Raw genomic sequence first — 16,871 nt, 5'->3', positions numbered from 1 at the left:
AACGGTGCTTGCGCTCTTCGTTATTGCTGGCCATCGGAAAATGCTAGGGCTAGGGTTAGTTAAAAAAACAGGGCGAAATTGAAGTAGATATAGATATAGATTATAAATAAAGATGTTTAGATATGGGAATTGTGTATGTAATGATTAGGTTAATTGAGGTAACGAAATGGATATGGTTTTCGGGGGATTGAATTTTCTGATCAAAAAATCGATATGGCTTTGGTGGTGGGAATTTTCTGATCAAAAAAGTAAGATAAGGGAGAGAATTTTGTTTGATAGTGAAAGTGGAGACTGGTAACATTTACAACAGGTTACTTGTTGCGTACTATAGACCAAAACAGGTAGTTTGTTACATCACATAAACGTTTTTGTAGTTATTTACATAACATAAACATTTTGGCATAGTTAGTTATATTCCAAGGTCATAATCTCTATATAATAAGAAAACAATACTTCCATTGGAAAAACATAAAATTCAATACATAAATTAAAATCCACAAATACATGAATCAAAATACATTATTAAAATCCACAAATACGTTACGTATTAACAATAAGTCGTTTTATACCTTCAATTGACTTCAGGTCTTATTTAGTGTAGTAGCATAACCCTGCCTCGAACGAACATCTTTCAAATTTATGAGACATGATAATTGGTCATGAAGAACCAAAAATCAAACACTCATTGCATTTACGAAACAAGATTTGATATAACCTTGGATTTCTTCTCCAACATTTTTTAGATTATCATCATTTTTGTATAGGGTATCTATTACGCGTGCCAGGTTGATCGCACGCATCTTAAGAGCCATAGGAATGTCTTTGCAGATGAGTGTTTCACGGTTTAGAACTTTCCACGCATCTTCAACTCTTTGTTTGAGCAAATCATAGGCTTCCTCTTCCGTAAGATCATGTTCTTTCATGTATATTTCCACACTCGATGCAATATGATTTCTTTGTTGCTCCTCCTACAACATTAATAAAGTTTACCCTTGTGTTTAAACCCGACCGTAACATATTATACTCCTCCAGTCTTATTTGATTTACTTTGAAATGGAAAAAAAAACACGATTTAATAACTTTTAGACATTACTTCTTATAAAAAAAAATATATATATATAATAGATATCATTGGATATTTTAGTGTAATATTATTAACTTATTTGACTATTATTGTCATAATAAGACATCATTTTGACTTGGAGAGTTGGAGGTGTGGACCGTGGAGTGCACGCCTATTATTTGAATTTTTAGGGTTGTTTTTCGAAACTTAAGGGGCTTTTTTGGCAACTTGGAAAACCTTGTAAATTAACTGCCGAATTGGCGGTTAAAGCGCCTTAAAAACATATTTTCGCTCTCAATTCTTCATTCTGGTCGAAATCTTCTTTTCTTTAGTGTCATTTTCTCTCAAACACAAAACACACCGAAAATTCTCAATCTTTGATGTATACGACTGAATAGTTGGGTGAACCGCCAAATTATTTAATCTAAAAACGATTATGTACCTTCAGAGATTTCATTATATCCGGATTTGTTTATTATTCACTGAATTTCCCAAGAGATATAATATATTTATTAAACAAATATTGTAAATAATATATAAAATAATAATGTCACACAAAGGAGTATTACTTAATTTCAGCGGCACTGCCAGCACACACACACATATATATATAGGGGTGAGTTATTTGTAGTACAAGGGTTTGAAAAGGTACAAAAGTACAAGGTATTTCCTCCTTCTTCTTCCTTCTTCCTTCCATCTCCGACCACCACCACCACCACCACCATCATTTCCGACAACCACCACGATCCTCCGGCGACGGCGACCATCTCCGGCGAGACTTACACATGTGTAAGTACAACATACACATGTGTAGGTTGAAAAAATTTTTTGATTCGGAGCGGGCTTCGCCCTAAAGGATATTCATAAACCAAAGCTGGTGGGGTGATAGGTCATTGAGGGTGGTAAGTCATAGTGTGATAGGTCATAGAGGGTAAGGTCATAGTGGTAAGTCATGTGTAAGTCTCGTCGGAGATGGTCGCCGTCGCTGGAGGATCATGGTGGTGGCCGGAGATGATCATGGTGGTGGTGGTGGTCAGAGATGGAAGGAAGAAGCAAGAGAAAAAGAGAAAATACCTTGTACTTTTGTACTTTTTCAAACCCTTGTACTAAAAATAATTTTCCTTTATATATATATATATATTTATATAAAAGGAAAGTGAATATGAGATTGTTATACACTCAATTTGAATAAAAATTTCTCACATACTATTTTTAATACAATAGGGGCTCTCATCATTTATTCAATATTTTAAAAAGTTAACATGGAAAAAGTTTTTTTCACTCAAGCTAGATGTATATATAGCAACCCATACTTACTTTTCTCTTATATGATATAATATTGGTTAAGAATTTGTACCTTGTGGCCGACGATATCATCCATAATTCTACTAACGTCAGATGAAGCTTTAATAAGTGGAGGATTAGTGAGAGCCCATTTGAAAGACCCTTCTGTAACTATATCACCGGGCATGCCAACATAGCTTGATGTTGTAAGCATTTTATAGCCACCAGTTACGTTTGTAATTGATTTGTGCTCCTCCAATGTTGTCACGTGACCCTCATGTAACCATTTCGCTTCAGTCATATAACTTGTAATCAAATCTATCATCTGTATATATGTGAGATAAAATATTACATTGATTTGTATTTTGATCTATATATATATATATATATATATATATATATATATATATATATATATATATATATATATATATATAGTATGGGTAATACTCCGGTGAGAACAGTCTTAAAAACAGAACAGTGAGAACACTTAAAAAACATCATTTTGATGCATTAAAAGTCCATAAAACTAACATAGTGCATAACTAATTATCATCATTTAAGTGTTTAACAACACATTGATCCGTCAAAATCGAAAAAATCACGTTTTTTGGTGGATGCATCATTTTGAAGAATATGCATCCAATATGGATTCACAAAACAAAAAACATGATTTTCTTGATTTTGACAGGCCAATGTGTTGCTATACACTTAAATAATGATAATTAGTTATGCACTATGTTAGTTTTATGGACTTTTAATGCATCAAAATGATGTTTTTTATGTGTTCTCACCGTTCTTATTTTAAGACTGTTCTTATTTGATTGTCCCTTATATATATATATATATAGAGGGAAGTGAGTATGAGGTTGTCTACCATCTAAGCTTAGATGGGGAACCCCTCACATTTGGTTTTATAACCATGAAAATCATGGGGGGCCATTTATTTGTTTTAAACTCAAACAAATAATAAAATATTTGTATATGAGTGGTTCTCCATACTTACTTTTTCCATATATATATATATATATATATATATATATATATATATATATATATATATATATACATATATAGGGACAATTAAATAAGAAGAGTCTTAAAATAAGAATACGGTGAGAACACTTAAAAACTACATTTTTTTGTATTAAAAGTCTATAAAACTAACATAGTGTATAACTAATTATCATTATTTAAGTGTTTAACAACACATTGGTATGTCAAAATCGAGAAAATCATGTTTTTTGTTTTGTGCATCCAAGCTGGATGCATATTCATCAAAATGATGCATCCAACAAAAAACGTGATTTTTTCGATTTTGACGAATCAATGTGTTGTTAAACACTTAAATAATGATAATTAGTTATGCACTATGTTACTTTTATAGACTTTTAATGCGTCAAAATGATATTTTTAAGTGTTCTCACCGTTCTTATTTTAAAAGTGTTCTCACCGTAGATATATATATATATATATATATATATATATATATATAATATATATATATATAGGGGAAGAGAATATGAGGCTGTTAGGCACCTAAATTAGGTGAAAAATCTTTCACATACCTTTTTTTAAACCATAAAAATCATGGAGGGCTAAGCATTTATTCAAAATATTAAAATATTGGTATGTGAGGGGTTTTTCACCCAAGTTGGGTGCATAACAGCCCCATACTCACTTTTCTCATATATATATATATATATATATATATATATATATATAGTAAAAAGTTATTTTAGGAAACCTTAAAAAAGCAGGAACCTTTAGAAACTTTTTAAATTAAGCCTAATCATTAAAAAAGCAGGAACCTTTTTTTTTTTTTTTTATCGTTTTGAGTTATTTAGGTGTAATTTTTGATTTTACAATCATGTATATATAGACATAAATTATCATTCATTATACAATTATGTGGAGAATATATATTATGATCACATGTGCATAGATAGTGTTATGATCACATGTATGCAAGTATTTTGTAAATAATTTTTTTATGAGATAGATGGTAATCAAATGTATATAGATAGTCATATGAACATTTGTAAGCAATTATATAATCATATGAACATGTGTAATCAATCATATAGTTAATAATTTTAATTTAAAGAAGGTTCCTGCATTTTTAAGGGTTCCTAAAATAACATTTCCCTATATATATACACACACACACACACACACACACTAGGTCTTTTATATATATATATATATATATATATATATATATATATATATATAGGTCTTTTACTCGCACGATGTGCGATTATTTAAAATATCATACGTAATAAACATGAATCAATATATAATAATGCATTAAAGCATAAAAAATGTAGAAGTTCATGCATAAATCTCATAAGAAATATAATGATGTGAAAATAAAGGGTAAGCAACAATGAAAAATTTTGTGGCACCATTGTATGCAACTATTTGCATCAACCGACTACTCATTAATGTTTAAAGAAAAATGTTGTCCTAATTTATGATATACTTCTCCTGGCAGAGGAGTTATAATTCAAGGTCTAAAAATTATGGGAGAAAGTTAACACATACGAAAACACATTTATGAACAATAGTAACCTAAAACATAACACAACATAACAAATACGTAAAACCATTATAGAATTATATAATCATAAACAAATCAAAACCCAAAAAATAACGCGGAGATTGATGAAGAATATATAAACTTAAACATCTGCGTCTAATCAGCCGGGATGAAAAAAAAATTACAATGTAATAAAACCCATAAATTTAATGTCAAAATTTGATGGGTGTAAGTTGATAAAAATATTTAAATATTGGAGCCATTTAAAGTTGAAGAGATCGAATGTGAGAGTATGAAAAAAAATGATGAATATATGAGAAAATAAATATACGTTCTTTAAAATATTTATAGGTTTTTGGTATTTTAGCAAGTTAAATATCTTTTTGTTCGAGACAAATTAATATCTTTATAGTATAGGCAAGTTCAACTTTAAGAGTTTGTTTATAGCCGTTGGTGGATTTTTATTTTATTTTTACATTAATATGATAAATATAGTACGTGGTATAGGAAGGCCACCAAATTTGATAAATATGATCCGAATTTTTTCTATTTATATGAATTGGGAACGAAAACTTGAAAATCACGAAAGGCTATTTTGATTATTTTTTAAAAAAAGTTTCTTCTTCAACATATTTTTTTATATCATTTCACATGTAAATGAACAAAAAAAATATAATACAATACATAATTTAAGAGTTCTTAAGGTTATTAAAAAAAGTTTTCTTGAAATAAAACAAGTCTATATATGGATGTATAATTAATATAATGTAATCTATAATACAAAATTTTCAATTATATTAGTTATGCAGCATTTTATATGTTTAAAGTGATATTATGTTAGGCTATGAGGAGTGATAAATGTACAACAAATTTAAGACATCTATACCAACACCTGATTTACATAATTATACATTGTGTAATAAAATATACATATTTATTATAGGTGGCTAATAATTATTGTAAATTTTCCCTACCTATATTTATGTATTACTAAAAAGTTTAATTAAACTATCTTTAGTGATTATTATCTAATAGAAAAATTCATGAATATAAATAAAGGGGTATATATGCTTAAATAAAATACCATTTGTTGATTAAGAAAAGTCTCAATTTTAATTCAAGTATATTGGTATTGGTATAAGACATTATAGAAGTTAAGGAACTCAAACTAACCGACTCTTTTGCATAGTCAACTTGATAAGCTTTTCCATCCTTTTCCACGATCTCCTTCATTTCTTGATAAACATCCAAGAGGCTTTTATAAATCACTTTCATGTAACCTGGAAGTGTGTCAATGCAGGTAACTGACCACCTATAATTAACGTATAAATTAAATATATTGCGTTATGTTAGATTATTATGTCGTGTATTATGCGGGCGGGTAAACAATATTTATCCCTATTGTCCCTATTGAGATCGAGATTATATGTTCGATAAGTGAATCTTGGTATGGGCATTTTGTGTATTTACCTTTGAACGGCTTTGGTGAATATCTCAAGCTCTTCGTAAGTACCATAGATATCATAAGTATCGTCTAGAATTGCGGCCATTTTAATTACTTTTGTCAAGAATATTCTACAATGAGAATATTGAGGTTCAAAGTAGACACCTAATACCCAAAAGTAGAGTTCAACCAATCTATCTCTTACGTAATGTAGATTCTTTGGAGCATCGAACTTTTTCCACCATCTACAAGTTGTATCAATTTGCAAGATAAATACACAAGTTATACATAACATTAAAAGATCATATCAAATCTATAATTATAATTAACTAGAACGAATAAAGTTTCAGCAAAGGGTAATCAACTTTAAAATTATAGGACTATATCCACATACAAACATTTCTACTAAAACATATGGTAAAAATATTTACAATTTAAAAGTATGCATTATAAATTGACATGCAATATAACATAATTCAGACATTATAAACACAAATACAATCACAAAAGTTGGTATGGTATGTTAATTGTTGTAGAATTGACTTTTAAAGTCAATGTCAAAGTGTAGTTTGGACTTATGGGTTTGGGAATGTTGCATGGGGTTTTGTTTTTGGATAGTGATCAGTACACCATCTACTTTTAGCCATAAACCATTAAACATGTTTCACAGTATTGTACAATACAATATGTTAGAGCATATTTGATAGTGTAAGGTTAAAAATAAGTTGTGTACAGATCATCTTGTTTTTGATGGTCTAATGTATAATGGGTTGGGGTGTTGGTGTATTTTTTGGGTTAAGATTGTTGAGGATGGGCCGGGTGGCAGAGTATTTGATTTAGATTTTTTTAAGCAAACGATGTGGAAATGAGGTGGGTTTCCAGAATTGGTCATGATTTATTTTTGTTGTGATAGGCTTTATTTTTGACATTTGGAATTCTGGTACTAATGTAAACTATGTAAGGATCGAAAGCTTAATATCGGTGGGCTTTGCATTAATTTCGGGTGGCTGAGCCTGAGCTTTTGAGACAGTTGTTTCAATGGTTGGGTTTGGAAGACTATGGATGATGGCCCATTTGTGATAGAAGAGCCTATTGGCTTAAGATATTTGAGGACAGATTAATTTGGAAGACTAAAGAATTGTTTCATTTTTGTGATTTTTTTTTCTATGGTTCTTCACTTTTTCGTGTTTTGTAATAAACTCGTTAAGGAGTCCAGTAATTTTAAATTATAGTTTTTCCATTCTGCAATGTGCACTAATTTACTGTAAAGGTAATCCCCTACAGATACTCCCGTAATTTTCTTATGTAAATTTTTTTCATCTATAAAAAGTTTTTCAAGAGACAAATGCTCATATATCCATAAAAAAAAAAAAACCAAATCAAATAAAAAAAGTCAATTGATTCATCTATCGAAAATGCATTTGAATCTATTATATTTACATCGAATGAACAATTAATTTATTGTTTATCAACAATCATAAAAATGTACATCAATATTTCGATATAGCTATATATACATAATTGAGGTATAAAAATGCAAATTTTATCAACTTGTTATTATGACTGGAAGTTAATTTTTTTTAGCCTCTTACCATTTATAGCTCTAAGAAAAAAAACTATTACAACGCCATCATGATATACAAGTAAATTACTCAGCGCAAAATGAAAGTGGTGATAATAATTTGTTATGACAAATTAAGGGTAATAGAAGCTCATATATGTGCTTACTTTGAAAGTTGGCTAAGCTCCTTCTTATGCAAGGATTGAAGTCGGTTGAACGCCAACTTTGCAAGCCTTAGTAAGGACTTGTTGTGCGTATCTTGTTGTTCATAGAAAGGTATGTATCGTATTGCGTCTAGCCTTGGCAACCTTTTACGTACAGGCCGCTTTAGTGCTTCATATATGTATCTAGAGAGCGTGTTGTTGCAACGAAGGGGATCCTTTGCAATGTTTTCAAGATGAGTTTTAGCAAACTCAAGAGCCTCATCTAGAATGATTTCGCTTTGCACCCTCATATATGTCGCCTCATATAACTCAAGCATGCATTCGGTATCATTTGATAAGGAATCCTTGAAAGATCCATCCCCAAGCTTGTAGATATTGAAAACATCTTGTTTGAAGAAGTTAATTAAATTCGTCATTGTTAGGATTTAATTTATAATTTGAAAGGGTATGTACTATATACCATCAAAATATAATAAATTATACATGAATGCCTATAGGATGTATCTTACTATAATAGTGTTTATATATGTATTTACCTTTTAAACTTTTAACATTGTATATACCCGCATATATGCAACATCCATATACGTTTTCACGTCAAGTGATAGGTTGATGGTTTGCAAGATTTATTGACAAGGTACATAATTTGTTTTATATAGTTTGTAAGAAAATTAATGATAGACATATATAAGCCCAATTTGAAATTAAAGACGCTAACCAGATGAAACGTAAAAGCCTTGTTGTCGGAGAAGCCGAAACCAAAGGGAAGGATTACCACCATTCCATTTATCCCCGTATACATTATAGATATGGTGCAATGCTTGTGTAATCTCGTGCTCGAAATAGTAGGTTATACCGAGACGTTGGATAACATCAATCAGCTTTAGCAAATTTGTATGTTTTGTTGGATCATCCAAATTTGCCTGTATTTCTTTTCTCGTTTCTTCCTTCAAAATTTCGATCTCTTGATCTACCTCCACTTGCACATCCTCTTGCTAAATAATTAGCATAATTATAATTCGTTTTAGTCATTGCAAGTCGAAATATATAGATGTAAATTACTACTTGTTTAGTTAAATCCGGTGACTAAATTACAAAGGGATTTGTTAACTAGTACTTACGGTGCATTTAATGATGTCAAATTTCCTAAAATATATAATCAAGTATATATATGATTCACATAAAAATGTTAATTATCGGATTGAATTATTGAATGTTAAATATAATTTTTCATAATTTAAGAAATACAAACTTCATGCATCATAACTAGTGTCGCTCTATTAATTACCTCGTTATAGTGTAGGAACTGATCTCCCCAAAGGCTTGGATGGTAGTTGGCAAGTGGGCGAATAACCTCCCCTTGTTTAGCAGTCATTTTTGAAATGGAGTTAGATTCATAAGTTGATTTTTTGTGATGATAATATGTAGCTACAATACTTAGGTATATATAGAGAGGCGTTGTGTTTTAACGGACCAAATTGTCTAAATATTCAGGCGCTTCAGTTAACTCTCGATCCAAGTAAAACCTAACATTAAATTATTGGTAGAATTTGCTTGCCTCAAAATCGAACCTTTGCTCTCCAAAATTAATTAAGATCCTAATTCTTAAATCCAAAAACAATTAATTCTTAGATCACATGCACTAGTACCATATATCCATACTACTTCATTAAGCAAATTACCCTCTCCTCTGTAAATAACTAAGATTTTGAAATGCTCATATTAACTCTCTTCTTTATTCACTAAATTAAACATCTTCACTTATTTACCTATAATACCCTTAATAATATAAATTACAACATAAATCCTCCAACCTTTTAAAATAAAAAACATATTAACCTCTTTTACATTAATTAATTTACATTCACTACCATGCCACCACCGTCGCCACAATACCGCCGTCACCATACCTTCGTCGCTATCACAATAACCGCCGCATCGCGTAGGCATCCCTTTACTTACCCACAAATGAAAGCCTAAATGTGGCATTTACAACTTTTAATGTATCATATACTTCTTTATATCCTTTGCGTCTATGATGATATATCAAAATTAACTAGAAATAAATTGTTGAGTTATGAATTCGCTGAGACTCAGCGCTGGACTTTGTCAGCAAACCCTCAACGATCATCATTTAGCTTCAAGTTAGGGATAAGTTCAATGACTCACCGTCAATTTTTGTAAGTCAAATATGGGTGAAAAAATGAAAATAAGAAGGCTAGTCCCAAGGGACAAGTACGTTGATCAAGCAGAATGAAGACATGTGACCTGGTACCAAAATGGTACTTTGGTGTTTCTCTTTCATATCTATTTTGGAAAAATACAAGAAGGAGAAATAGACTCCTGCATATCTGCCTTACACACCAATAGATGGTTGACAACATTTCATGTGTCAACATCTATTGGGTTGCCATGTGATGCCTTTTCCCTCCATATATAAAGCATCATTTAACCTAGCCACACTCTTGTTGGTGTGTTCCAAATTTACACTTAATTTGTATGTTTTACATCAGTTGTAATATTGTTAAATTTTTAGTGTGTCAAAAACTTAACAATTATTTTCTCTTTTTTTTCCTTGTAACCTGACCATGTATTCACTGTTTAATCAATGTTATTTATGATTAAACTTAACTACTTTTCTGTTATATGTTCTTAAATAATTTACATTAAACGTTAATTATATAATCTGTGCAAATTTGGAACTTTCATAAATTGAGTACGCGTGTTTGTGAAATAAATTTTCATCTTAAATACATGACATCTTTTTGTTAGAAATAAATTTAGTTTGTCTGATGAAATAATATTCATTTGTTTTATTAAAAAGAAAAAAAAAACAATAGAAATCAGGCAGAGTGACATCTAATTAAGTGGTTATATACTTATATATGCTTTTAAAAATAAAAATCGTTGTTTGTTGCATCTTATATTCTTCTTATCAATTTATCATACCATATATAGTAATGCTTTTTCCGTCACATTTCAAAAATATTTTTGTTCCATTTTTCAAGTCCTTTTTTACTTAACTTTTGAACGGAAATATTTTTGTATGTTTTATATAACATTTGACATTAAATACATAAATAAATTGGGTTTAAAATGTGTTTTTTTTATTGATATAACTTTAATTAATTATTATATATAAAAAAAAGATATATATGGTGTTGATAAGAAAACTCAATAAATCATATAGGGACAATTAAAATAAAATTAGGGAAGTAGATACAAAAGATATAGACATGAGAAATAAGATATATATATATATATATACTAGGTATTTTACCTGCACGATGTGCGGATTGTTAAAATTATTGTTAAAAAGGTTGAAAAACAAAAGTTAAAATAGATATGATATTCTTTTTTTTTTATGACACATTGGACAAATCTTATGTGACAATTTTTTAGCATAGATTTGAATTTGAAGAATGCTTTATAAGACTCGGTTAACTACTGTTTTAATATATATATATATATATATTAAAACATTGAATTTACCCGCGCGATGCGTGAGTTGTTTTAAATTTTTGTTTAAGATAAAGTTGATGATACATGTAGATATATCTGTTAAAAATTATGAAAAAACATTTTACTTACAAATGCTTAACATATAGTTGAAAGATATAAAAGTTATATACAAAATAACTATTCTCATCATTTATCATCCAAAAGAGTTCATTTCATAATGCATGAAGAACCTATTGAATATGTTTAAAGCTTGGAGATACAAAAGATAGGTTATATAGGTTAAACAAATTAATGATAAGAGCAAAGATAGGTTATATAGGTTAAACAAATTAATGATAAGAGCAAAGTTGTTATAATAGTATGATGTTTATATAGGTTGATTTTTTTTATACAAATTTGTTTTTTTATATTAGCAAAAGAAAAATGTAATAGAAAATATCTTCATTAAAATAAAAAATTGCATTATACAATTTTGGGGTTTAAATGAGCCATAACTCTTTTAACTAGATATTGGCAAACTATATCTTTTTAAAAATCCTTACTATAATCACATTATTATCAAAAGTTTTTAAAAAAAAAGAAAAAGAAAACGTACGTAACATGTAGTAATTATATATGTTATAGTTATTATATAATATTTTTTATATATGGATGTGATTTGTTTTTTTTTTAGTTTTTGTTTAATACTTAATTTATTTTGATATTAATAAATAAGATAAATATTGTCTAAAAAATTCTGGAGATGCCACGTAAGATAAATCCTAGATGGCAATATTTGAAGCTAGTTTTAGGTTGGAAGAAGACTTTAGAAAGCTAGGATTGCCATAACTCTTTTAGCTAGATATGGCAAACTATATCTTTTTAAAAATCCTTACTATAATCACATTATTATCAAAAGTTTTGTTTTTTAAAAAAAAAAACGTACGTAACATGTAGTAATTATATATGTTATAGTTATTATATAATATTTTTTATATATGGATGTGATTTGTTTTTTTTTTTTTATAGTTTTTGTTTAATACTTAATTTATTTTGATATTAATAAATAAGATAAATATTGTCTAAAAAATTCTGGAGATGCCACGTAAGATAAATCCTAGGTGGCAATATTTGAAGCTAGTTTTAGGCTGGAAGAAAACTTTAAAAAATTAAGATTCGTACTGTTTTAATAATTATATAGATAATATATATATATATATATATAATAGTTTTAAGTTTTATTTTGTTATAGTTGTATTACTTGACATAGTCGTTGACTCATACTTTTCGACACTAACTTGATTTTTTAATTTGTGACTTGAAATCTTGGAAAGTTTTGATAATATATATTCAAGTATATATGGTACAAATGAAATAGATTATTTATATATTAAGCTAAATATTAAAAAATACTATTGAAATAAAATCAAATTTAAAAACATAGAATATATATTTATTAAGCTAAAAACTAAAGGGTATTATTGAAATAAAATCAATTTCATAATTATTTTAATTAGTAAGATCTTAGACTTTGGGGGAATCCATTAGAGTACAAATCTCAGTTTTAACATTTTGTATTAATGGATCATTGGGGAAGGAGGGTGGGTGGGTGGGGGGAGATTACTGAGTTTCATTATAAACATGTAATTTGAGCTCCGCATATTGCTTAATTGGATGTTTCTGAGGTATCTCACATGTTAACATCTCGTTTACATTTTATTCTGATTTGACTCATATGAGTCGACCTAGACCCAAACGAGTTTTGACAACTATGTTTCTTGCATACAAAGATGTATTTTTTATTTCTATTTTTTGTAGTTATCCATAATATTTTACAATAAAAATCAACTGAGTTAATCTTTTATTGAACAATCACAACAGCTTTTTAGTTCCTACAATCAAACATTGATATTTTCACTATTAATATAATTATAAATTTTAAAATCCTAACAATAATTATTCAAATATATTAGTATATTACTAATTATATAAAATACTTCATTAATTTATAAAAAAAAATTATTGCATCAATAATTTAAAGTTTTTAACCTCAACAATAACTTAATATATAATTAATTTGATTTTATTAAATAATTCTTAAAATAGACCGAATATTTTTAATATACGTGAACAACGATCTTTACATTATTTCTATAATTTGTAAATTAATAATTTTGTTTTTAATTTTTATCAACTGATGTGTATATCTATTAATAAACTAAAACAGGATTGATATGTTTTTGAAGCGACATGTGGCGTAATCCTTGATCGACACGTGTCATTTTAATTTATTTATTTTATTAAATTAGCTATTTTAATTGTATATAGATTCAATTTCCTTACTAGACTTAGAGTTAAACTTTAACTCTTGGCTTATATATAAAAAACACATTATACCCTTATTTGATTAATCGTTTTATCATTAATAAAATTGTTTCTTTTTCTTTCTCAAATCTTCAATTTCTATTACTTAAATTACTAATAATAAGTTAACATGAAGACTTCAAAATTTTGATTTACGATCCGAAATCACAAGGCTATTTGTCGTCATCCACTATGCTTATAAGTTTCGATTTTGACGTGATTGTAAAAATTAAAAGTAAATTCAAAACTCTAACTAAAATCTTTATGATACAATATATATATAGCTACAGTATATAATATAATGCGATAAAGGAATACTAGCATGATCACGCCTAATGCATAGGGTAATTATTTCCAATAATACCCCATGGCATAAAAATGAACAAAATTTGTAAATTACACTACTAACACGACATATTCATCGATCCGACCTCAACAGAATTTCATATTTAATTTTTTATACTCGTAAGTATTTTAATATTAGAAAATATATTTTTTATATTTAATAACTAGTCAAAGTTAATTATTTATGAATTAATCAAAGTCAACTATATATAGGACATTATCTATATGAATTTTTTATATATATTAAATATAACCCTAACATAATTCCTTATAAAAAAAATAAAAAGCTTTTAAACTTCTAAAAAGTCATCAAAAACTTACCGAACACACTCTACATCTAAACATTTTTATTGACCGTGATCCCAAAATAGTTGATGTTGTTTTTATTTTAACACTGTAGCCTAAGAAAGACTACTTTCATTAAATATATTATAATTGATATAAAGTAAAATCTATATATTTTAATTGTCCATGATCCTATGTGTGGCGATGTCTAAAAAGTTGATGTACCTCATATAAGATAGAGTAAATTACATTTTTCGTCTCTGAAGTTGACACGTTTTTTACTTTTCATCCTTAAAGTTTAAAAATTACAATTTTGACCCTAAAGTTGGCCAATTTTTTCAATAACCGTCCCTCACCAAACGCCGTTAAGTTTCAGCCGTTAAGTAGGTCACGTGCAAAACACGTGAGGGACTGAAAGTGCAAAAAATTACAAGTTCAGGGACGAAAAATGAAAATTACTTTTCTGTTGTCGGAAAACTTCATCTTCTCCGGCTGAGTGGCCGGAAAATTCGCCGGAAAACTTGGAATGTCGATATCTCACTCGTTTCTTCGAATTAGACCACAAAACCACCACCAAACTTCTCAAAATTCATTTCCGTACGAATCCTAACAATTAAAAAAATATCGAAGAAACGTCCCATGGCGGGACCTGTATATACTCTGTATGGCCGAACGTCCCATGGCGGGGTTCAACATAAGTCTGGACATAAGATGGCGCCTGAGGAATAGTAGCTCCGGTGAGTGGCAAGTCATATCTCAATGGTGCTGGTGGTGGCTGTTGAACATGGACAAGGACGGGAATTTGCAAAACTTCCACTTCGTGATCAGATTGACAAGGTGAATCTGGAATAACAACGGCTTTAGCAACAGGAACACCGGTGGCTGAACTGCCAGCAGGAGATATTACACCACCAGATGATATACCAGCTGCCTCATTTTGATCATGTTCGATACTATCCACACCACCTTCCGTCCCGCTCAATTATGAATTCTGAGTAGAAGAAGCGCTAGCCATACTTCCCTTCATACCCATAACACCAGCAAAACCAGTACCACCGCCATAAACATCCCCAATTCCATTCACCGCCTCAACATATTTCTGCCCACTATCTTGTAAATCCTTAAACCGCATAACACTAGAAGACTCAAGATCCGAAAACAAAAACAGCCTTAACTTAGCCGAACCATCAGCAGACCTCTCAACCAACTTATCATACTCATCCATCATATTCTCCAAGATATTTTTTTAATTGTTAGGATTCGTATGGAAATGAATTTTGAGAACTTTGGTGGTGGTTTCGTAGTCTAATTCGAAAAAACGAGTGAGATATCGACATTCCAAGTTTTCCGGCCACTCAGCCGGAGAAGATGAAGTTTTCCGACAACAGAAAAGTAATTTTCATTTTTCGTCCCTGAACTTGTAATTTTTTGCACTTTCAGTCCCTCACGTGTTTTGCACGTGACCTACTTAACGGCTGAAACTTAACGACGTTTAGTGAGGGACGGTTATTGAAAAAATTGGCCAACTTTAGGGTCAAAATTGTAATTTTTAAACTTTAGGGATGAAAAGTGAAAAACGTGCCAACTTCAAGGACGAAAAGTGTAATTTACTCTATAAGATATAAAGCGGGAAATGCTTGTACCTACTATTTAAGACCTTGGACTTTCCGGGCATATAATGGTTTTAAAGGTATTTAGCTATTGAGCGGTGTTTTTCCTTATAACACTACCGTAGTCTAAGAAAGACTAGAAGAAAACGAAATTTTTAGATTCATATAAAGGTAAAATGTGGATAATTAAATAGAAGTTACTAATCGCATGTCTTTTATCTTTCAAAATTAATATAGGACTGTCAAAACTCAAAAGTTTAAATTGTCTAAATAGTGGCGACATTTTGTCGAAACATATTCAAGAAATTAGTTAATGGTATTCGGCAATAAACGATAGTCTATCTATATCAATATTTCCTATTAAAGATTATTGAGTGGTGTTGAAAAATATATAAATTTAGAAAATACTAAATTATTTATTTGCCCTTACACATGTTTATTGTATACCACTATCTCCATCTTCGACTTATATTTCTTTTACACATACCAAAAGCTTAGACTTGTGAGACACCAATCACAACATGAAACGTTACGTCAATGATATCAACCGCAACACGCGGGTACTATACTCGTAATTTCTTTAAAACATCTAACATTTAAGTATTAATTAGATTTAGTATATAACGAGCTATGTCATGTTGCCCAGAGGTACATAACATTTATTATACTCCCTTCGTCCCATATTAAATGTTCTGTTTTGACTTTTTGAGTCTTTTTCTTTCAATTTTGACTGTAAATCTTTTTGTTTGTGTTATAAAACATTTGATA

The 16,871-nt window shown here is 29.3% G+C and overlaps 1 protein-coding gene across 1 annotated transcript; it reads right to left on the bottom strand.

Annotated features, from left to right (window-relative positions):
* Positions 1-436: 436 nt before the first annotated feature.
* LOC122581610 ((-)-germacrene D synthase-like) lies at positions 437-9,433 on the bottom strand. The gene is made up of 7 exons (XM_043753852.1): positions 9,347-9,433; positions 8,777-9,053; positions 8,062-8,443; positions 6,360-6,578; positions 6,063-6,201; positions 2,421-2,672; positions 437-968 (listed from the first exon to the last, which is right to left on the bottom strand). The coding sequence occupies exons 1-7, from the start codon at positions 9,431-9,433 to the stop codon at positions 675-677; spliced, it is 1,650 nt and encodes a 549-aa protein (XP_043609787.1). The 3' UTR covers positions 437-674.
* Between the last annotated feature and the right edge of the window lie 7,438 nt (positions 9,434-16,871).

Source organism: Erigeron canadensis, chromosome 9 (genome assembly GCF_010389155.1).
Source record: "Erigeron canadensis isolate Cc75 chromosome 9, C_canadensis_v1, whole genome shotgun sequence".
Classification (NCBI taxonomy): Eukaryota; Viridiplantae; Streptophyta; class Magnoliopsida; order Asterales; family Asteraceae; genus Erigeron; species Erigeron canadensis.
The sequence above is the reverse complement of the archived record's forward strand: the minus strand, read 5'-3'. Positions and strand labels throughout refer to the sequence as shown.

Coding starts and splice junctions, on each gene's coding strand:
- LOC122581610 (XM_043753852.1), bottom strand. CDS start 9,433: ATGACTGCTAAACAAGGGGAGGTTATTCGCCCACTTGCCAACTACCAT. Junction 6,202..6,359: donor TTCACCAAAGCCGTTCAAAG/GTAAATACACAA, acceptor CGTTAATTATAG/GTGGTCAGTTACCTGCATTG. Junction 2,673..6,062: donor TTGACTATGCAAAAGAGTCG/GTTAGTTTGAGT, acceptor ACATATATACAG/ATGATAGATTTGATTACAAG.